Source organism: Macaca fascicularis, chromosome 3, assembly GCF_037993035.2.
Source record: "Macaca fascicularis isolate 582-1 chromosome 3, T2T-MFA8v1.1".
Taxonomy (NCBI): Eukaryota; Metazoa; Chordata; class Mammalia; order Primates; family Cercopithecidae; genus Macaca; species Macaca fascicularis.
The window spans coordinates 14,489,015-14,512,836 of record NC_088377.1 but is presented as its reverse complement, the minus strand read 5'-3'; the positions used below and the strand labels follow the sequence as shown (position 1 = coordinate 14,512,836).

Sequence of the window (23,822 nt, the reverse complement as noted above, 5' to 3'; positions counted from 1 at the left end):
GGAGGAGACAGGCTTTTCTCTCCCAGCCTACCAGGAGCAAGCTTGGAGGGGAGAGCAAACGCAGCCCACAGGGGAGGCACATCTGGCTGGGTGTGGTGGCTCAGACCTCTAATCCCAACGCTTTGGGAGGTCGAGGTGGGAAAACTGCGTGAGGCCAGGAGTTTGAAACCAGCCTGCGCAACATAGTGAAACCCTGTCTATACACAAAATAAAGATAAGAAAATCAGCTGGGTGTGGCGGTGTGTACCCGTAGTCCCGGCTACTCAGGGGGCTGAGGTGGGAGGAACACTTGAGTCCAAGAGTTTGAGGCTGCAATGAGCTATGATCACACCACTGTACTCCAGCCTAGGCAACAAAATGAGACCCTGTCTCAAAAAAGAGAAAAAAAAATAATAAAAAAATAAAGGAGGTTCATCAAACTAATCCTTGCAATCTGGTTTTCCCGCAAGCCCTTTGAGAAATGCAGATGTCTCCCACGTTAATTAAAACAGTTGGGCAAGCTAGCTGGGTGCCAATTTTGCATACGATGATTTGACAAACACAACACGAGACCTTTCTGCCTACTCCCACACAGGCCTCCTCTCTACTCCTCACCCCATCACCCATGCTCAGCACAAACCCTGGAGGGGTATCAAAAAACGGTGAATCTCACATGGTCTCAGGAGTCCACCCCACTTTACAGTGACTGTGCTCATTCCTACAGGGCCAACCCACACCTGTGCAACCCACCACAGTCAACCTGCTCCTCCTGAAGCCACACAATTCAGCCTGCCTAGAAGGACAAAGACACCCCTCCGAATACCTGGCCTCCCCCAGGTACCTCACGCAACTTGGGGTTAGGAGGGGCTGGCAGGGCCCAGGACCCAGGGGTGCCAACAACCCACAGCCATCCACCCACGCCCGTGATGCTGGGGTGAAAGACATGTGAACCCCTCAGAATGTGGTTTCTGAAGGGGCATGGGGACCTTTATAACAAATAATCATGTAAAATTTAAGTATCAATTTCTTCCATGAACATGTCCTCCAAAAATGCCTGAAAACAGCTGGCCTTCAAAGTATATGTTCACCAGGCATCTTAACACCATTCACCTAAACCATAAAAGAAAGAATGTGCTGGGCAAATTTCATTCCTACCATGTCTGGAAATTCTAAACTAATGAGATTTTAATGATGAATTTTCCTTCTTCTGATTTAGACATTCTTTCACCCTCCGGCAGGACTAGAAAGGCTTGGAGGGATGCAGGGGTCCCCGCTGTGTGATGGAGCAGGGCCAAGGACATGAAGTCCAGTGTCCCTAGAAGCAAAGTCTCTTTGCTCCAAGGTCCTTACCCACGTGCGTGGACCTGTCACTCATGGGTTATCTCAAACTACAGCCTCTGTCCTGGAAGCCTCAGAGGCTCCCTAACAAAACACAATCAAACCACATCCAGGCAGGTTCTCAGAATAATCACATCATGTAGCCAGCGAGTTTAGCTGGAGGCAGTTCCAGAAGTGGGGCAACCGCATGGCCTTACGTTTAATGCTTGGGTGAACATGCTCTTATTGCACACCAGGGGCACAGTGGTCACCATCACCATAGCCAGGAGTCGAGGCAAGGGTATAAACTCTCTGGTCTGAAATGCCCGGGAAATCTCCGGCTGAGCCTCATAGATCTAGGAAAAGCAAAAAAGAGATATAGTTGGTGCTGGAAGTAAGTTTCAAACCTGAGACTAGTTGTAGGCACCCGAAGGTGAAGCCATTCAATCAAATAATTATAGCAGTAAAGGTTCGAGACTCCCCACAAGGCAGAGTGGAAGATTAACTCCCCCAAATCTACTTGTCAAAGACAAATGAGGTCAGGAGACTGGCTGTTAACAGACAAAGGACCTTCAGAGCAGAACTTGACCTGTGGTCTGCAGAGTCTCTTAAAACCTCTGATGGCAAATCAATCACTGCTAGAACTACGAATGGTACTACTTATCAGTTCCGGCTGCACTTGACAGGCACCTGACAAATGATGTCAGGAAGGCATATCAGGAAGCCATTTTCTCAAAGCTTCCTGACAACCCTTTGGGATAGGGACACTTTACATTAAAACAAAAATATATTCACAGGTGACAAAATTGGAGCTCAGCGAGGTTAGGTAATTTCCCTAAGGCTACATAGCTAGTTAGCAGCCAAGTAAGGACTCAATACTGGGCCTGCAAAGACCACACACTCACCCCTCCCCTGTATCAGATGCAGCTCCCAGTAGGGTGCTGGCCCCGGGACTATCTGTACCAAAATGAGGGGTGGAGTACATCCTCCTTATCCCAAGGTAAATGTGGAGACGGTGCACATAGGCACTCAAGCAGAATAAAAGCTGGTTTTACAGGTAATGCCAGGCCCAGGCAGAGGCACAAGAAACAATCCCAGGTATTTTACCACTAGGCAAACCATGAATCAGTGACAGAGAGTTCAAACAAGGCAGGCATCACTGCCAAAGAACTAACAGTAGGTACCTCCATTTGTAAATGGGCAGATGCTGACACCATAATCAAGAGGAAGGTAACGCACATCCACTTAAACCATCAGACCAACGTTCCACAGCTTATTTCAAGTTTTTCTAACTGAAGCAGCAACCTTTAAAAACTATCTGACAAATCAGACATTTCATTTTATTTTGCTTTTTAGGAGCTGAGATGGAGAAAAGATAATTAGGCATCTCATCAATCCCAGTCTAACTGTGCTGGGATTTCACTCTAGGCAAAATCTTGATGAACAAGATAAATTGGCTCAAAAGATTCTAAAGGAATAAACTTCAAATTCAGCTCAGTGAAAGGCAAAATGCTATAGAAGATAAGGACACCAAATTTACATGATCTAAAATATCCCTTTTTATCCCTGAAAGGTCTTCATATTGTACAGTTTACCAGATCAGAATGTCTGCCAGTCCCCCAACTCCCTATGCCCCCCTATCTAGCTAACTGACTTTTTTTTTCTGAGATGGAGTCTCGCTCTGTCACCCAGGCTGGAGTAGAGTGGCGCAATCTTGGCTCACTGCAACCTCCGCCTCCCAGGTTCAAGCAATTCTCCTGCCTCAGGCTCCCAAGTACCTGGGATTACAGGCGCACACCACCACACTCGGTTGACTTTTGCATTTTTAGTAAGAGGCAGGTTTCGTCCTGTTGGTCAGGCTGGTCTTAAACTCCTGACCTCAGGTAATTCGCCTGCCTCAGCCTCCCAAAGTGCTGGGATTATAGGCATGAGCCACCATGCCCAGCCTAGCTAACAGACTTTTAAATATGTTTTTTTACCTTGTTTAGTAGTTTGATATTATTTAACCAAGTAGACTTCGCTCGTGGGATAAAGGAAAACGTCACTTCCTTGAAGTATTTGTTCAGTAGGTCCGGGCACACTCTGAGGATGTTCACCACAAGGTCAGCCACCAGCTCATCATCAGCTGCAGTTTTCAAACCCAGCAAGAAGTGCAAAAGTGTCAGGTTTCCACCTCTGTTAGAGAAAGAGACATGGGGAGAGGTCAAAGCACCCTGAGAGCTCACGGTGATGCAGCTCTGCAGAACTGCCCTCAGTGGACACAGCAATCACAGCCTGGGGCACTTCCCCCAAGACATAAAGTGGGAGTTCTGTGGCCTGGGGCTTCCCGCTCTCCACAGAGGACTTCCCTCCCATCCTCTACTTCTGAGTGGCTGAAAAAGTCTAAGTCTCTGATTGTCCTGCTCCATTTCTTCTTTCCTACTTCCCTCCCTTGAGTTCAATTTGCTTTCTAAAGGAAGGGAAGAACACCGTTCTCTCTCACTCTACCTCAGCCACCTACCAGTCTACCTAGAAGTCAAGGCTACTGAAAAGAAAGGGCAAAACCAGCATGGAGGAATCCAAGCCCCAAACTTCATTTTGAGATTTTACTGACATCCCTCCTCCAGCCACACATGAAAAAGCACTACGTAGGGCTGGCTGCGGTGACTCACGACTGTAATCCCAGCACTTTGGGAGGCCAAGGCGGGAGGATTACCTGAGGTCAGGAGTTCAAGACCAGCTTGGCCAACATAGTGAAACCCTGTCTCTACTAAAAACACACAAAAAATTAGCCAGGTGTGGTGGTGCCCATCTGTAGTCCTAGCTACTCAAGAGGCTGAGGCAGGATAATCGCTTGAACCTGAGAGGTGGAGGCTGCAATGAGCTGAGATTGCACCACTGCACTCCAGCCTGGGCAACAGAGTGAGACTCCATCTGAAAAAAAAAGCACTATGTAAATACATATGTGAGTGTAAATGTAAAAAAATGCAGGTAAGACATTTTTCTCTTGAAAGGGGGACTTCTTTTACTTTTTAAAATGTTTTATTATTTCTTTATTTAGAGATAGGGTCTTGCTCTGTCATCCAGAATGCAGTGGTGTGACCAGGGCTCACTGCAGCCTCGAACTCCTGGATTCAAGTGATCCTCCTGCCTCAGCCTCCTGAGTAGCTGGGACTAGAGGTGCGCACCACCACACCTGGCAATAAAGTTTTTTTATATGAACTGCTCATGAGTTGCTGCATGGTCCAGAGTGCCATCAAATTATTTCTTGACAAGAAATCTGACAAGACAGCACAAGGTCCTTGCACGGGCCTTCTGCCTTCCCTGTTTCTAGCTTATTTCAAATTCCCTCATCTTCATTTAGCAGCTGAAAAAAGCTAGGATGGGGAAAAATATTGAAAAGTTGTCTCAAAGTAGACAATCTTCAAAGGTATGAGAAGATAATAAAAGCAGCAGATGAGCCCAGGAGTTCGAGGCTGCAGTGACCTATGACTGCGCCACTGCCTTCCATCCTGAGCAACAGAGCGAGACTCCATCTCAAAAAAAAAAAGTAAGACGCAGGAAAGACCACAGAGACTCAAACTTGCATAAAGGGAGTAAAACCCCAGGATCCACACAGCGAAAGCCCCAGGTAACAAGGCTTCACCTGCCTCAAAGTCTTTTTAGAAAGTACGCCCTTTCCTATCTGCTTGACCCTGGGAAGTCAAAACACCCAGAAAACCCTCAGACTCGGCCTCGTGCATGACACAGCGATGGTTTCTAGGGTCCCCAGTGTCTCATATGCCCCTTATAAATTCAGTAAAACTACAATGCTATAGGACAGCTTTACATATAGTTTTAAAAAGTTTTTAAAAAATCAAATTAGAAAGTATAATTTTGATCAGAAAAACTATCCTTTAAAAAAAGGATATGAAAATATCCTTTCTTAATATGAAAATGTCATGAACAAATATAGTTTGTGCTGTCAAAAGAAAAGGATATTAAACCTACAAAGAGTGCTAAAAATCCTACACATACTTTAATCAACAACGTAATCAAATGGAGAGCACTAATATTTATGTAGTGCATGATACATGCCAGACACTGCTCTAGGCATTACCACCACCTCTCTACGACAGGCACTACTTTTATTCCCACTTTATAGACGAGATAATGGAGGCAGAGAGGATGCCTAACCCAGTGACGGTCTCAGAGCTAAGTTACAATTGAAGCCCAGCTGCCTGCTGTTAACCTACACCAGGGACTGGCAAAGTAGGGCTCAGCACCTATCACTGTAATTTTATTGGGACACAGGTAAACCTACTTATTTACATCTATGGATGCTTTGGTGGCACAATTGAGTGGTCACAACAGACTGTAGGCTGCCAAGCCTAAAATACAATCTGGCCCTTTGTAGAAAAAGTGTGCCAATCCTTGCTCTATGCTGTAACACCAGTTTTCAGTGAACACCTACTATGTGCCAGGCACTGTCCTAGGGACTGGAGGCCCGTAACAGACCGGCACCTGTTCTCACCACTTCTCACCAATCTGGTAACGAACAAGCAAATAAATAAATCGGCAAACAAATAAACGAACAGTCAGAAGCCTAAGCCAGGCAAAAACACCGTGACAGTGGAGGGACGATTTCAGAAAGGGCTGCTGGGGAAGGCCTCCCTGAAGCGGTGAGGTCTGCAAAGGAACCTGAATGAAATGAGGGAGTGGGCCACATGTCTACTGGGGAACAGGGAACGATGCAATTCAGTGTTCCCAAAGCTTTCTGTTACCATTCACAAACACATCTCCTTCCTTTCCCTTATGCACAAACACTTGTCTTTTGCCCATGGCTTCAAAATTCACATACATCACAGCTTGCTGCAAACAGACGCATACCCACAAGTTGATTCAATACGCCCATCAAATGATCATCTATTTCAGGGGCCTAGTTATGGAGGAAAAATGCTTTAAAAAGAGAGAACAATGCATGCGTTTTAAGCATGGTGTACTATTCTACTCAACTATAAAAGTCTGCTGTTGTGTTTTGGCAGGAAAATGAGCTCATTCTTACTGATGAAAGAAGAAAGAAATGATGTGACAAGTTAAATCACAGTAACCTCAGAATCAAAACATGTACAAAGTCATAAGCAGACAGAAAAATTCCCACCACGTTATTCCATTCTGAAGGAATCACCTGATTTCCTGACTGGCTGAAACTAGAAGTAAATCAAACTGCCTAAATCCTTGTGATATAATGCTATGATAGAAAAACAAGGAGTAAAAAATAAATCATTTACAATGACCAGAAAACGTGGCCAATATTTTTATTGTCAAATGGGGAAAAAGCAGATAGGATGAACAGTAGTAAGCTGTTTTTGTTATTAAAAAAAAACCACATGGACCTGTATTATACGACTACAAAAAGAAAGTCTCAAAGAATATAATCAAAACCAGTAGATTTGAACTTTATGTTTCCTTACTGATGAAATGTTATCACAATTGTGAAATATGAAACAAAATATAAAAAATAAAAACAATTTTGAAATCGTGACTCATGGGCAGCCTGTCGAGGACAGGGAGGACTGTTTAGTACCAGTTTGGAGCTAGACTTCCTGGATTCCAATGCAAGCTCTGCCATTTAACCAGGATAAGGGTCTGGACCTCTCTAGAACTACTTTCTTCCTCTGCAAAGTTGGCATAACAATGGCACTTGCATCAGGACTGCTGTGAGGCCCATGTCAGGGCCAACCCTCTCTGTGAAGGCAGACGCCTTTCCTGAACTCCAGCTGACGAACACTGTCTTTAGGTAAACATCTGCAGCACCTCCCTGGGTGAAATATCCCATGACCTAACTAAGTGCTAATAGACAGCTACCCTCAGAACTGCCCCCGAGGACGTGCAACGAGTAGAAGTTCTCTGGGACTACAACTGTTCAACCCTGAAATGAGTTAGATAATGTCCACAGTTCTAGTTCTAACCTACTACAGTTCCACTGGACACTCATGTATGTGGTGACTTCTAAGGAACACACACACCCTGGGGTCCACAAGAGTGTTATACTTTACCTGCCAAAGGTACCCAAAGATGCATCATAAAAATTAATTCCATGCTTGAGTGAACAGCAAAGATCCATCAGGAAGTTATGAACGAGCTCCCGTACCATGGTTTTCCCTGCTTCTTCAGCAGAAACCTATGAAGATTTTTAAAAATTCAATGCAAATCCCAAGCTCATACATCTAAGTAAGAGCTACAGTAAAAACAAGGACAATATCAACTGCCTGATGACAATTTAGAAAACATTTTAAACATCTGGTATCATTCCAAACAGTAAATGAAAACAACAACCAAAGATACACCGATCAAGATAAAAGAATACTCTGAAGAGGGACAAGCTTGAACCGGTATTTTTAAAAGCTTTAAAGTGATCTAATTTCTCTTGTTCATTTGAATAAAATTCCACATTTGGGAGTGTTTTTAGGCAGCCTCCGAGGCTTGCTGCTCTAGAGCATACAAAAACATGTTCAAAACAAGATGACCTGGGCAAGTCTCCAAGATAAAAGGAGGTGAAGTAGTAGACTCTTGAGAGGTGAGTTATTAAAACGTTAACAGGAAGTCCGCGCCTTTACTACTCTGGCCAAGTCCATGTTAAGTAACACCCTGAGGGAAATTAAAATATATACTGGCATTGGGTCAGTGTGAGAGCAGCTGTTTCAATTTAGCACATGCGTTAACTAGCACAAAATAAATTACGTATGTCAGTCGATGAGGCTCCTAGACATTCAGGATCCTGAAGTTAAAAACAAACAAACAAACAAACAAACAAACAACACGCAACAAGGCTTGAAACTCCAACAACTGGACATGAAAGAATGGAAGGACAGGAAGGCAGAGGTAAAGCAAGAGGAGGAAAAGAGGGCCGGGATGACCCTGCAGGTCTAACAGGCAAATGCTGCAGGGAAAACTAAGATATGGCTCAGCTCAAGGAAATCATGGTTTTCTAAAAGAAAAAAATATATATATGTATTAGCATGATTAAGAAATTAGGGGAAAAAATCCTATTGCAATTAGCAGAGGGTTAATACAACCATATAACCACAGTCAAAAGAAACCGATCAAATGAGGGGACTTCAAGTCTGGTACAGCGTTGAGAATTCTCCCTCTCCCGACCCTGAGGATCAAATTCCAACAACGAGGTCAATGAAAACTAAAAAGGGTCTGCACCTTGACATCTTCCGGGTTCACGTCGGTAATCCCATTCCAGCTGTACAGCGATGCTATGTGGTTCAATAACTGCCCCGTAAAAAAACGCACCTTCTGGGTTTTTGTGATATTTTTATTGTGAACTACCTGAAAACAATAATAAAAACAAATGAAGTTCATGGAATTCAATTACTTTTAAAATGGTGCTCACTGTTTTCTGATCATTATAAAAATAACGCATGCTAGTGGCAGAAAATTTGGTTTAAAAAAAGTAAAAACATAAAAGGGAAGTTCACCAATATTCCCAACCATCCTAGGACACCTAGTTACTATTTTGATACATTTCATTTCAGTCACCACCCACACCCACACAATATATATGTGTATGTATTAGTTATTTTTTGCCTGAGATTTTATTTATATGTGATTACTTATGAAACATAATCCTTTTCCACATCATTAAAAAATCCCTGTAGAACATTTTGGGGGGCTAAATACCATTCTATCCTATGAGTGGACCACCACTTATCTAACCATTCCCCTGGTGTTTACAATTAGTTGTTTGTAAATTCTGGCTATTCTCCATAAAGCCGTGATTAGCATCCTTGAACAAAGTTTTCACTGCATCTGACTTTGGACTTGACTCTGGTTCCTGCAAGTGGAATTGTGGAACAAATTCTCAGCTCCACCCAAACCTACCCCCAGTATCCCTAAGGGTGTGGCCCAGGTATATATATTTCAAATACATTCCCCTAGTGGTTCTGATGCAACTCCCCCAGTTCAGAACCACCATACATCAGGGTCCATGAACATATTTAAGACCTCTGACACATCCTGTCAGAACTGTTATCTTCCATAGGGGATACAACACTTCCTTCTCAAGAAAGTATCTGATTCAAAGCATCCTGGCTAGCACTGAACACTATTGTTTTTAAAAGGCAATGCTATTTTAGTAGGCAAAAAAATCTGTATGTCACTATTTGCATTACTTTAAATTAGGGTTTCTCAACCTCAGCTCCACTGACACTTGGGGCCAGGTAATTGTTTCGGGGGCTGTCCTGAGCATTGCAGGATGTCTGGCAGCATCCCTCCTGTCTCCTCACTAGGCACCCGTTGTACCTCCCCAGTTGTGACAACCCAAAATGTCTTCAGAGTTTGCCAAATGTCCCGTAGAAGGCAAAATTGCCCCCAGTTGAGAATTGCTCTTTAAAATACTTTGAACATAAAGTCCTTTCATGCTTATTAGCCACTTTCATGTGGACTCTGGACAACATGTCATGTCGGGAGGGTCACAGAGTTTTTCTTACTGCTGATTTAAGGTGTTTCTGTGTTAAAGGCAGTGATCCTTTTAGCAAGTTTTCAAATATGGATGAGATGCTTGCAAAAGGCAGAATATGGAACATGACACAAAACAACCTTTTGCTAGCTATGTGAATGAAGTATTATTTATAATTGACAGCCCACAATGATCACTTTGGGTTGCTGTGAAATGTTGACCATCAGCTTTTCTGCTGCTGTAATAAAACAGCAGCCACGTCTGGACGTCACTGGCTGCTTCAGCTATTCCTTAACCTTCTAGTCTCGGGGTATGCTCATCAACAAGAACAAGTTTCTGCTTAAGGAAGAAGTTCCCACTCAACCAATACAACAGTCTACGTAACGTAAGATGTTGTAGCTCTACAGTACTGTAAACACCGGAGAATATCTCCACGCTCGAGGGAAATCAGACAACAGAAACACTGATCACCAAGCACGTACCTTTGTTTTCAGTGTGGATAATAAAATATTGATGGTAGAGATCCTATCTTCCTTTATCCCTGAGCTAAAAATGCAGGGAATAAATTCTGAAAGTAAAAGTTTCAAAGCATTAAATTCAAAAATATTTTGAAAATGAGAATAGACGAGAGAATATTACTGTTTAAGTAGTACAGCAAAGAATGCCTTTTACCTTTTCTTTTTTTTAAGTTTTTCTTTTTTTTTTTTAACTACACAAGTTTCCAGTAGACATAACCACTTCCATGACATAAGAAATCAAGAAGCCAGGCACAGTGGCTCATGCCTATAAACCCAGCACTATGGGAGGCCAAGAGTTCAAGAACAGCCTGGGCAATATAGCAAGACCCTGTCTCTAAAAAAAAATTTAAAAATGATCTGGGTATGGTGGTGCGCACATGTACTCTTACTGTAGTCTTAGCTACCTAGGAGGCTGAGGTGGCAGGATCAGTAGTACCCAGGAGTTTGAGGTTGCAGTAAGCTATGATTGCACCACCACACTCCAACCTAGGCAACAGAGCAAGACAGTGTCTCCAAAAAAACAAAACAAAACAAAACAAAAAAAACAAAAAGGAGGAAAGAAAAGAAATCAAGAGCACCTAAAGGTGAACCAATGACAGAACTTTTTAAGAAGTTCAGTAGGTCTTTAGTTCCATTTTGCTTTTCTTTTATTAAAATTAACTAAATACTATTTGAAAGAGAATGTATGGCATAACAAACTAATAAAATTTCTCGCTTAGACTTGCTGAGATATGTTTAAAGAGAAGGTCATCATTTTTTAAGTTGGCAGTAGAATTTTGGTTGATTTAGTTTGTTGACTTTTTGCTTTCTCTTCCTACTTTTCAATCCCCAGGGAAATAGCCACCAGCGCTTGACACTATCATTATTAATGCAGTGGTGACAGTGGGCAGAAGCAGCAAAGCAATTACAATTTTCCTTGCTCCACACAGGCTTACTGGGCACACAGAATTTCTACAAAAGCAAATACATTATTTGTGAAAAAGGAAAAATCAGAAAATACCAGACAAACCAAAAGAATAAGTCAAGGCCTCAGTACCGAGAAGTTAACACTGTTAACATTGTCTGAGTTAACTATTAACTTTCTGATGTATTCATGCTGTTCTATTTGAGTAAAATGAGATCGTACTTTACAGTTTTATAACTCAGTTTACACCTGATCATGTATCACTAAAAAACTTTGAAACCATTAAGTACAGCATTTTTTTTTCTTTTTGAGACAGGGCCTCCCTCTGTCCTCCAAGCTAGAGTGCAGTGGTGCAATCTCGACTTACTGCAGCCTTGACATTCCAGGCTCAAGCAATTCTCCCACCTCAGCCTCCCAAGTAGCTGAGACAACAGGTACACGCCAACATGCCCAGTTAACTTTTGTATTTTTTTCTTCTGGTAGAGACAGAATCTCACTATGTTGCCCAGGACGGTCTCAAGAATTCCTGGGTTCAAGCAATCCTCCCGCCTCCACCTCCCAAAATGCTGGGATTACAGGCGTGAGCCACCACGGCCAGCCTCTAGAGTATTTTTAATCGCTGCATTCCGTCTTATGACCAGTCCCCTATTTGCTCAGCCAATCTCTTACTGGTGGATAGTTAGAAGTCCCATTTCCAGCTAATATAAATATTATTCCCTAACAAAACTTCTACTCACATCTGTAATTATTTCACTGGGATAAATGACTAGACATGGAATTGCAGGATCAAGTATCTTAAAAGTTGTTTTATCTTTTTTTCTTTATCCATTGTGCAACCCACTTCAGTGCCAGCAGCCTACGGGCACAGAGGCCAGGCAATGGTTCGGGGCTACAGTTTGCTCTGGCATGGGGTACTATGAGAGGCCCAGGGGGACGGGCCCATCATAAATCCAAACCCATGCATAAGCATCTTAAAAGTTTTAATGCGTACAGCCAAACTCCCAGCAGAAACATTAAACTGTAGCACGTTCCAGTCCCCTTCAACAGTGAAAATGGTACCAACTGTCCTGGAATAAAAGGCCAGATGGCTGAAATGACCCAGGGGAGTCTTAAGAAACTACTGGCCCTGGCAGCAGCAAGACATCCTGAACCTAGTTCCTAGTAACAAGTAGGAAAAAAAAATCTGTCTGCTGCATTATGCAGAAACCACATCTCCACTCTCACGCTGCCCACCACAGCAGCAATGGAGGGCCCCACACAGACCAGGCTGACTACAGACAGGGTGACCACCACCTGCACTCTTCTCCTAAATGGCCCCGGCAGTCACGTTCCAGGGGCAGTTCAGATCGCCCACCTGGGAGGGGGAAGAAGGACTGGAGACCCAAAAGCCCTGAGTACAGTACCCTGCTACTCCTCCTCAACAGCTCCCAGAGCTCCGGCCAGTCCACGGGACTGCTCTTCACCTCCAGAGAGGCCAGGATTCCAGGGAATCTTACTGAGCAACTGCCATGTGCTGAGCTAAGTGCTGCCATTGATCATCTTACTGAATCTCTTGATAAAACGCAAGGGGCCCTAGCAGATTAAATGATGCCAAGCCTCACTCTAGGGACACAGCCACCAGAAGGTGGTCAAGCTGGAATTCTCTGAAGCCCTGTTACTGATATTCTCATAACACGGGGCTAAGCCACCAAAGAACTAACTTCATTTTTTAAAACTACAGCTCCCAAGGAAGTCCAGGTAGCCAGGGCTATGAGTCTGAGTATGTTCCAGAGCCATAAAGCCTCCTTTGTTTGCCCGACTCTGCCTCTCTGAGGTCTGCATTTATCCTCTGTTACGGCCTTGCTCAGCACTCCAGATGGCATAACAGGACACCTCTGTTCACTCTGACCCGTGATATCAAAACGGTACTGACCAAGGCTTTGCACCTGCTCACCCATCTCCCTGCCCCATACCCTTCGATCTGGGGTACAGAGCAACTGCAAAGGCTGCAGACCTTTTTCTAACTTGGAAGAAACGGTTTGCAGCAGGGTTTTCAAAACAAATGGGCTTTCCTAAGGGACAAGGGGGTGCACCTACCTTTCACTTCCAACACCTGCACTATAGTGCTGTCATCACCCGCAATTAGAAAGGAGAGAGCAAACTGAATGTAGGCCTGCCGAACGTCGTACACTCCCTGGAGGACAAAGGAGACCTACATGTCACATGCATACTCCACACAGAGCCAAAGGAATCAGTAACACGGTGGCCAAGCACACCCCTCCCGTCTCAACATCACCAGCCCCCCGGCCTCGTCCCCAGTCACCAGGGGCTGCAAGTCTGAAACCAACGTTCATTCTTCACGGAAAGCAAACAATTTTTTCTATTCTCTTTCCCTGGTAATCTTCTCTACTTTTCCTTCTCTTTCAAGCCCTATTCTCAATACAAAAGTATGGGTAAAAAATAGCAGCGTTCCCTTCCCTGACTATAACACACATATTTTAGTTTCTTGGCCACTTTGGTGCAGAACAAGACTCTCAGCCTGCCTAGATCCATCTCCTCTCGCTTGCTAATGAAAATCATCTATGTTTTTGAAAAGTCAGAGATGATGAAATGACTGGTACTGCTTTTGGTGAGACATCAATGTGGTGATGTCTGGTTTTTATCAGATACTATAAATAACTTATTAGCTCATACCACAAACCAAAGCACAGATGCTGTCACGTTACCAACCCTGTTAGGCCTTCCCAGGGTTGCAGCCAGCACTGTCACACAGGCATCAGCCACCACCTAGGGCAGTGGGCACGTTTGGGGAGGGCCCCAACACCGTGACAGCAGCTGATGCCTCTAGGGAAGTCGCTGGTCAACTTCCCCTCCCAGTATCACTAAGACAAATCTGTGTCACATCACTCCTCGTTTTGTATCTAAGGAACTCAAGGCATATGGTCATGTCAGTCTCCTATCAGCTGTTCCAGAACTAGCAGGAGTGCCTAGATCCTCCATTGCTTACGCCCAGCAGTATTCTCTACTTCACAGTTACTCCAAAGACACCTTCATTCACTGCCGAGAAATAAGTTAGTATCACAACAAATCATTGTCCCAAAATGCCTGGGAAAATTAAGGAGTAATCTCTGCCTTCCAGATAGTTCTGATCCACTTAGTAGTAGCAGGAGAGGTGGTGGCAGTAGCAGTGACGATGAGGAGGAGGAGGAGGAGAACAATGTTTACAGAGCACTTACTATGTGCCAGGCACTATACCAAATGCTGCACATCTGTGATCTCATTTACTCCTCATAACAGCCTGAGGGAGAGATGCCCACACCACACCCATTTTACAGACGAGAAAACGGAGGGGTCAAAAATTCAGCCGGATACAGTGGCTCACGCCTATAATCCCAGCACATTGGGAGGCCAAGCAGGGCAGATCATTTGAGGTTAGGAGTTCGAAACCAACCCAGCCAACGTGGTGAAACCCTGTCTCTACTAAAAATACAAAGATTAGCTGGGTATGGTGGTAGGCGCCTATAATTCCAGCTACTCGGGAGGCTGAGACAGGAGAATCACTTGAGCCCGGGAGGCAGAGCTTGCAGTGAGCAGAGATCGCGCCACTGCACTCCAACCTGGGCGACAGAGGAAGACTCCATCTCAAAAAAAAAAAAAAAAAATTCACCCGAGGTCACACAGCTAATTAAGTACCACAACTGAGATAAGAAGTAATTGTACAAACATACTACTTATGTTCAACTACAGAGTTCTTCCTTCTTCACGAGATTCTGTGGCATTTTCCATTTTCATTTCACTTTTTCTCAGGGTGCAACGACCATACCTGGCACCAGTTAGGTCTCTGTGCAAGTCTTTAGTTAATTCCATCTTATTTTGTTGGGTCTATGTTCCTTCCGGAGAAAAGGAAGGCTATCCAACCCATGGTCCCTGATACGTAGATCAAGGCCTTGCACACTCATTACACTTATTGAGTCTATCCCCATACATGCCACACAGCATCTCAGCAAGACCTTATTACACCAATGCGGGTTTCTCCCAAAACTGAGAGCTTCAAACTATCCTCTCTATTCTGAGGACCTACCTGTGTGACTCATCACAATAAGGAGTTTGCGTCCAATGATCACTGGTGCTGAGAATGTGCAGCACTTCCATAGTGTCAGCAACACTCCAGTGCCTTAACCCACCAATTCACTTTTTATAAAACACTCACTGCATTCAAGATGCCATCATCTCAGGCCAAGGGAGGGTGCAAAGTTAACCAAGATGTTGTCCCTGTCCTCAGGAAATTTAAGCTGCTCCCAAGCCATCTCTATGCCTCACGGTTCAAATAAACATGCCATCTAATTCAAGCAGTTAATTTTCCTGATCTACACATGCCTTGTGTTCCAGATAAATGCTGGTAAAATGCTAAAACTTGCCTGGCAAAATTAAATTAAGTTCTGTCTTTTCCCTCCTAGTGGAAAGTTCCTGTGCTTTTATTTTTTGTCCACTGACGTAACAGTACTGGGAGTCAGGACTCTGGAATGCTGGTCCAGGTTTTCTGCCATTCTAGATCTTTCTATCCTGCTGGTACACAGCAGAACTAGACCTCCTGCGGATCCCTCCAGCAATGAATTTATAAATGAAAAGGTTTTAGTTATCACCTCCTGGCTTCCATCTTTTATATCCCAGACAACTCCAAATTTTCTGTCCTGACGTGATGGAGGAACTGGGTAAGATCCCCAGGACACAGCAGCTGCCCGCTCTAGGCTCTGCCACTGCCGTCTCCAGCCCACTCCATCCTCTGTCTCCAGTCTACTCCATCAAAGGCGTCCCACTCCTACTGCAAGTGGGCCACATGCCTGCTCTTCATTCCCACCCTGTGACCTCACAGGGTTATTATTCCAGGAAGAAAACGTCCTGAACTCTTCAGGGCTTATTCTGCAAAACACCGTCTAAAATAGACCAAAATACATTTGGTAAAACTGCTCTTTGGCACAGGATTTTAACAATGCTTTCTTTGGCTGGATGAATAATATCTACAATCCTCCTTCTTCATGAGGCTTTAATAATTTCCTCCGAAATGTTAACATATATTCATTAAAAAAAAAAAAAAAATCCCTGCCAGCACTTCAACAACTAAATGGCATAAAACAAACAAACAAACAAAAAAAAGCAGGGGATGGAGTGAGGGAGAAAAACTCAGACTCAAAAGGGATCAAAGATATTTAAGAAACATATCAGCCAAATGCAATGTAGACTTTGTTCGGATCCTGATCTGAACCACAAGGTGTAAAAACATTCTTGAAACGGAAAAAACCTGAGACCAAACTGAGTAATAGATGATAGTGAGAAATTATTAATGGGTTAGGCGTGATAATGGCACTGTGGTTTCTGTTCTTTAAAGGGTCTTTTTCTGTTAGAGTACATGCTGAAATATTTATAGTGAAGTATGATTCGCGTCTGGGATTTGCTATAATCGACTGCCCCAGAGGAAACTAAGAAGGTGGAGGGTGGGGACAGTGGCTGAAGCTGGACAGCTGGTATAGGGGTTCCTTACGCTGCTCTATTTTTAAATGTTCCTAACAGTTCCTTATTAAATGTAATGTCTCAACTCCATTTCCTGTAACATATAAGGTATCTAAGATACTTATTACAGATTACACAATGAGAGTAAAAACACTTTCGACTTGACTGTAACTCCCATTTTACAGATCCTGGAGAGGTAAAATAATGTGCCGAGACCCTGAGAGGAAACAGCTCGTGCGTGGCCCTGCAGTCAGGGTTCAGGACGGGAAGCCCTAGTCGGCCTTTCCCACGCTCTCTGGGCTCCTGGAGTCTATTTCACTCAGACAGCTGGGAGGGCTGACATCAAAAGAGATGGGTGGGGAGGGCATTTGATGGATAATTACTGCCAGGCTTACTGCCAGGTAAGACCAAAGAACCGTGATATTTGCCCTAGTCTGCAAATAGCACACACATTCTTTTTATTAGAAACGTATTTAAATGTCAGGAGCCATTATTCATTGAATGGAATTTGTTGACACATGGATAAAGTGTAGTATCTAAGAGACATTAAGACCTGGAATTTTTTTCCTTAGAGAATACCTTATTTGTAATTCCAGTAAAACCCTCAACACCAGGCCAATCTCGCAGAGCCATAAAAGCTACTTGGTATTATCAACCTTTTAGTCCAATTCCTGGCAATGTAGAAACTTCTAGTTCCCAGGGATACTGACAGAACAAGGTGGCACGGGGTTATAGAAGTGAATTACTCTAATGTGGTTCTCCACCGCGGCAGATGGGATGGGCTGATATCTGTCTCCTTATTCTTTACGTTCAGGAAGAGGGTGACACTCTGGCCAGGGCTGTTCACAGCACTGACTTCCAGCAGGGGAGCTGATATGGCAACCAGAAAATGCCCTTCGACAGACAACCTGCAGCCGGCACACGTGACGGGAGGATGCCCTCGCTCAAGCTCAGGAGTCCTCAAAGTGTGCCTGCTCCCCAAGAACCTTTCCAAACCTAAGTGAAATTTCTAAAGTCACCAGGGAATTTTTGTTTCACAGGTTTCCTGAAAACCAACCATCCACACTCCCATTTTATTGGGCACAATCCAACCCTTACCCATCATGAGATTACAACTGGGAGGCAAAAGTCACTTATTAAAAAGCCACAGAAGTCCTCTTTGAGGACGTCACTGGCTTAGAGCTTCAAGGGCTTTCTCCGAGGTGGGCAGAGCAGGAACAGAGGACTGGGACACGCTACGAGCTTCAGGGCCATGGGCACATGGAGGGTATTTCGTTTACTTAGGAGAGGAGCTGCCCACAGCTAAGTCATCCTCACATCTCACTCAGCCCCCAAGAGCTTCCTCAGATGTCCCCATTGTTCAGGCTCTGCCAGGTTCTGGCCCTGTCGCCAGCCTGAAGTGAGTCCTATCCTCACAGACAGATCCTGTGGCTGCTGACACACGCCCTTCTGCATAGACACCTCTCATTCCATCTGTGTGGGGATCAGGGCCAGAGAATGGAGGAAAAACCACTGCAATCCTCCAAGGGAAGGAGATCCATGGAAGGCACGAGATACTGTGGTCCCCTCACCTTTGAATCCCTCTTGATCACCAAGGTGTACAAGGTCTTTTTATTCAAATCAAAATGGCTGCAGACATCCCTGGCAGCTTCCGGACCCTGGGTCACCATGGCGGCCATCAGGCTCAGGCAGGCGCGAGCCAACCTGTACAGGGGTCCAGAGGAAATCAGACACGTCAGCAACAGCAGAAGCAGAGCCGCCTCACCACAAAGCCAGCTGCAAGCTGCTTGTGTTATTTGCTATTTCCAAACCAGAAAAAAAGAAGGAAAAAGACACGCCATGTTTTAAGCAGGAAAAAAAAAAAAAAAGCATAAAGATTCAAAATAAGGCTCAAAATTAAAACTAAGTAGGATTAAGATTATAAACAGGAGATTTGAAGAAGATGGACATTTCTCTCTGGAGCGAGCCATCATGTGATCAACAGACCACACCTCAGTCCCCGTGACCGCAGGATACAGACGACGACTTCTTCACAAAGGCATCTCCGAACGCGATCGCGGCTGTCTTTCCGTTCTGCAGTTACCCAGATTCCATGGTTTTCTGAGAACATGCTACATGCAAGGCCCTGTTATCTAGGGGAAGGTGGCATTTACAACACAGGCAAGGCCCTGCCACATGCACCTCGGATTCCAGTAGGGGGAGTCAGTCAACAGATATCGCAGCAAGGACAGTTGCAGGCAGGACAAGAGGGACAAGGGATAAGTGAGAGAGGAGTCAGGGACAGCCAGGGCTGGTCTACAAAGGAAGGGGGCAGAGACTCGGTCACTGTGGCCTCAGAAACAGCTCAGCTCTCCTCTAGCCATAAAGGTAATAACCACATGCACCTGCGGAGAGCTGAATGCACACCAAACCCAAAGGCCCGTCCTTTGTCACGCAAGGGCAGACAGCCTACCTGTAACCCGAGGCATACAGGGACTCACAGATGAGCTTCATGTGGTTGTTCATCAGCTTTTTCACAATGTTGGTTCCCACAACATGGAAATGTGAAAGATCACTTGCTGTCCGCAATAATATGGCCTCAAACACTTGAAATATTAACACCGTCTACAAAGAATTGAAACGCATAGAAATTGTATCATTTCTATTCCTACTGTACATACATGCTCCTTTTGTCTTAGCCATAGTTACTTGCAGGCTTAAAGCCTTTTAACATGCAGGATGAGGCCCACCCAGATCCTGAGTCAAAGGTGACAGCTTGGCAGGCTGACCCGCGGGACCCAGGCTCTGCATGTAGCCCCGCTCCCACAGCCCAGCAAAATAAAGAACAGCTTGTCGGGGCCGTGCACGGTGGCTCACGCCTGTAATCCCAACACTTTGAGAAGCCGAGGCGGGCAGATCACGATGTCAGGAGATTGAGACCATCCTGGCCAACACGGTGAAACCCCGTCTCTACTAAAAATACAAAAAATTAGCTAGGCATGGTGGCGGGCGCCTATAGTCCCAGCTACTTGGGAGGCTGAGGCAGGAGAATGGCGTGAATCCGGGAGGCGGAGCTTGTGGTGAGCCGAGATTGTGCCACTGCACTCCAGCCTGGGTGACGGAGCCAGACTCTGTCTCAAAAATAAATAAAAATAAAGAACAGCTTGTTTAAAATTACAGAAAATCAAATGAGAAAAATCAAATGAAGTGACAGGACTCACTTCAGGCTGGCGATAAGGCCAGAATGAGAAGAAAATTCTCTTAATGACTGGGCCTCATTGCTTTAGAGATAATCAGGTCTACATCCTTATAGCAATAACCCTGAGATTTCAACAGGCACATAAATATCCCAGTGTTCAATCTCTTTGGAATCAGAAAACAATCATCAATTCATTATGTGTTGTGAGTCTGTGACACCACGTGTTTATCTGTTTCCCTTTTGTTTAAACCATACTGAAACCAAATGCATTTTGATTAGGAATCTATTATCCTTCCTTCCGATAGCATTCATCAGATGTTAATAATAAGTGAGAATTTTCCACTAAAATGCTTTCAAAGGTCATGGAGGCAAAAAATGAATACATTCCTACAGCACAGGGACAAAGCATCATTTTCTATAGAAAGTTGGTAATGGAAATTTCTATCACATTTTTCCTCATCAAACTTAACAGCAGCATTAACTTTTCTTCTCTTCATCAAGCCATGTAAGGAACAACATACTTCACTTTCAGGTCGTTTCTCTCCACTTAGGAGCTGGAAAATTTCTGCACACTCAACAGAAATCTTTATATACCCTTCCACAACATCATACACATCTTCTCGTGGTAGCTTCTTGGCAGCAGACACAAACGCTTCCAGGCCTGGAAAAAAAAGTTATGTTCAAACGTTAACAAGGTCAGTCTTAGAAACAATCACATCCACCACCGAACCTGCTTTCCCTATTCTGTGACCTTCCCTGATCCACCTACACTGCACAGAAGCTACTATGAATGCTATCAACTGAACTGTTTCTCTCCAAAATTCATGTTGAAACTCTAAGCCCTGCCGGGCGTGGTGGCTCACGCCTGTAATTCCAGCACTTTAGGAGGCTGAGGCGGGTGGATCACCTGAGGTCAGGAGTTCGAGACCAGCCTGGCCAACATGGTGAAACCCCGTCTCTACTAAAAATACACAAATTAGCCGGGCGTGGTGGCACATACCTGTAATCCCAGCTACTCTGGAGGCTGAGGCAGGAGAATTGTTTGAACCCAGGTGGCAGAGGTTGCAGTGAGCCAAGACAATGCCATTGCACTGTCTTGGGTGACAGAGTGAGACTCTGTCTCAGAAAAAGAAAAGAAAACGAGAGGAGAGGTGGGGAGGGGAGGAGAGGAGAGGGGAGGGGAGCGGAGAGGAGAAAAGAAACCTGAATCCCTAAAAAGACAGTATTTGGAGATACAGCCTTTTAGGAGATAATTCAGGTTAAATGAGGTCATGAGGGTGAGGTCCTAATCTAATAGGATTGGTGTCCTTATAAGAGAAGGAGGAGACATCAGAGAGCTCCCTCTCTGCATGTGGACAGAGGAAAGGCCATGTGAGGACACAGCAAGAGGGCAGTTGTCTGCAAGCCAGGATGTGCCCTTACCAGGATGTGACTCCGCTAATGCCTTGACCATGGACATGGCCTTCAGAACCATGAGAAAATAAATTATTCTTGTTTAAGCCACTCAGTCTACAGTATTTTGTTATGGCTGCCCTAGTAGATTAATCCACGTGGACATCATGAACACACTTAGAAACCACGAAGGCAATACAGGAACAAGACAAACTGAGTGCCAATGTGACTCCCAGGTTTGAGTACTGACTCTGGCAATGATTCGTCTGGATCCCTACACAGCTTTTGTTCCCTCAACTATAGAATGGGTATAACAAGAAAAACCATATACAGCATGGTAATGAAACATCACCAACAGCTTTACTTACATGACATCAGTTAATTCTCACTGCAACCCTCCACCCTAGGTACGAGTATTTTTTTCCCTAGGTACTAGTATTTCACAGATGAGAAAACTAAGGCCCTTGTCCAAAGGTACATAGCTTAGGAGAGGCAGAGCCAGGACTCCAATCCAGGCAGTCTGGCTCCAGAGCCCATATTCTTCCTCCACGAACCAGACGATTCCTGGCCATGCAATGGAGCTGACGCCTGCTGCTCTAAGTGCAGTGGCACATGGAGTGTCCGTGCTGCGCCTGGCCCACGGTCAGCACGCCAAGCATCAGCTAACATCAGTGCTCTTCAAAACCCAAAGGGGGGATCTCCACTCAAGTATTTCCCCATAAGGTCAGACCCCAGAAGTCCCCCACTCAAAAATCTCCCATCTCAACGGCCTGAGGATTCTACTACCCTTCCCACAATTAATACAACCTCCCCTCCCACATCACTGACACCTGAATCTGAACCCCCGCCACAACCCCACCCAACCAACGGGGAGCCACCTGTGTGCTGCTGCCCACGAAATTCTCCTGCCAGAACCTGTTCTATAAAACTGCCTCTCAGAGAATCACTTGAACTTGCCTCTTGGAGAATTGCTTGAACCTGGGAGGTGGAGGTTGCAGTGAGTTGAGATCGCACCACTCCACTCGTCTGGCAACAGAGGGAGGCTCTGTCTCAAAAACAGAACAAAACAAAAAAACCCTGCCTGTCTCTGGTTCTACTCTCTGGGCCGCACTTCTCGACACTAGGAAGGCAGGGCACGGCAGTGTTTGGAAGCCGCATGAGAGCATGAGCTACAGGTAACACATCTTACTGGGGCCTTCATCTCCTCTGGGGAAGTAGAGACTTCACCTTATTTGAAAAAAAAAAAAAAAAAAACAGACAAAGGGACTAAATATTTCTATTAAAACACACTTAGTAATTATCAATACAGTAAAATGCAAAATGCCACGACCTTTGAGAAACACACTACAGTCTTCCTAGACACATCAGAACAGGGTGGTCTGCTTTAGGGAGTGCCCAGGCATCCCCAGGGGGTCCTTCCCCCTCTGCCTTGGGGCCAGAGGCAAGGGATCTAATCCTTCTTTCCCACACCAGCTGCCATCACCCTAGTCGGCACCTCTGAAGACCCAACACTTCCTTTAACCTCTCTCCAGAAATGACAGTTTCGAGATCCTTCTATGTTCAGGTCACTTTCTATGTTCCCTTGAAGCATGAGGCCCAGAACAGGGCTCGGTACTGCAGGTGAGCTCCACTAGCTGAGCAGAGAGGACCAACACATCCTTCCTCTTGGACAGCAATTCTGCATGTCGCAGATTCAAGTCCAGATGCTGCTAAGCAACATCTGCCCAGGGACGCATGAGCAGGACCTTACACCAAAAACACAGCAGGTAAGAACACAAACTGGAGCCAGACTCCTGAGCACGCATCCCTGCTCGGCCACTTACTAGTTGCATGGTACTGAGTAACAGTGAACTCTGAGCTTTGGGTACCTGACCTGTATAATGGCACAAGAACAGAACCTACCTGACAGGGTTTGTAGGAAGGGTAAAAAGGCTAGTTTACACATAAAGCCTCCAGCATCACACTTACGGCAAGGTAAACCCTCAAAACATAAGAAGCCCCCCAGGCGTCCTCAGCAGCAGCAGTGAAAATCCGGTCACATTCGGTCTCTGCCAGCCTCACAGGAGTTTTCAGATCCCATTTTATGCTGCAACATTTTCCGCAGCAACCACCGTCATTCCTTTAACAGTCACCAAGTGAGTGCATCTGCCATGCCAGGCGCTGCTCTGAGCGTCGGGGCCAGACTCCATCACTGCTGTATGCAGCATGGTCTGGTGGAGATTACGAGCAAGAGCCATGGGTGTTCTGGCCGAGGTGACTGTGGGTCACAGGATTCAACTGGCACAGGCACCCTGGAGTCATGCATAATACCTGCTCTGTCCCTCAAGAAAACACAGAATGCAGGTGATAGCAAGGGCTGTTAATGCAGAAAGAGCAGTGCAACTACTTACTCTTTTTTAAGGAATTATTCGCCAAACTCTAGCATGTAACTCCCAGCATTCCAGAGTAGTACAGGGTGGAAACCGCTGGCCTGTTACATTTGCCGTCTCTTTGCAGGTTCATCTTTCCATACACCATTTACTGGGCACCTACCACGTGCTCCAGGCATCACAGGGAGTGCCCAAGATGTGCTGGTGAGCAAATCAGAAATGGCCTCTACCCACAAGGTGCTTACAATCT

At 45.0% G+C, this 23,822-nt stretch overlaps 1 protein-coding gene and 1 non-coding gene across 5 annotated transcripts in view; both read right to left on the bottom strand.

Annotated features, from left to right (window-relative positions):
• Positions 1 to 23,822, bottom strand: part of URB1 (URB1 ribosome biogenesis homolog) — an 81,453-nt gene that overhangs the window by 54,297 nt on the left and 3,334 nt on the right. For all 4 annotated transcript variants that reach the window (XR_006696952.2, XR_012432058.1, XM_005548826.5 and 1 more), the window contains exons 2-10: positions 20,333 to 20,472; positions 19,086 to 19,237; positions 18,205 to 18,337; positions 13,223 to 13,319; positions 10,207 to 10,292; positions 8,470 to 8,595; positions 7,314 to 7,438; positions 3,276 to 3,471; positions 1,515 to 1,652 (exon numbers count right to left, since the gene is read on the bottom strand). Coding sequence is in view for 2 of the 4 variants with exons in the window: in XM_005548826.5 (XP_005548883.3) it covers positions 1,515 to 1,652; positions 3,276 to 3,471; positions 7,314 to 7,438; positions 8,470 to 8,595; positions 10,207 to 10,292; positions 13,223 to 13,319; positions 18,205 to 18,337; positions 19,086 to 19,237; positions 20,333 to 20,472 (1,193 nt within the window). In the remaining 2 variants the exon portion in view is untranslated. The remainder of the gene's footprint in view (positions 1 to 1,514; positions 1,653 to 3,275; positions 3,472 to 7,313; positions 7,439 to 8,469; positions 8,596 to 10,206; positions 10,293 to 13,222; positions 13,320 to 18,204; positions 18,338 to 19,085; positions 19,238 to 20,332; positions 20,473 to 23,822) is intronic.
• Positions 11,973 to 12,108, bottom strand: LOC123572650 (small nucleolar RNA SNORA42/SNORA80 family). Its single transcript, XR_006697203.1, has one exon. It is a non-coding gene; the product is annotated as a small nucleolar RNA SNORA42/SNORA80 family (small nucleolar RNA).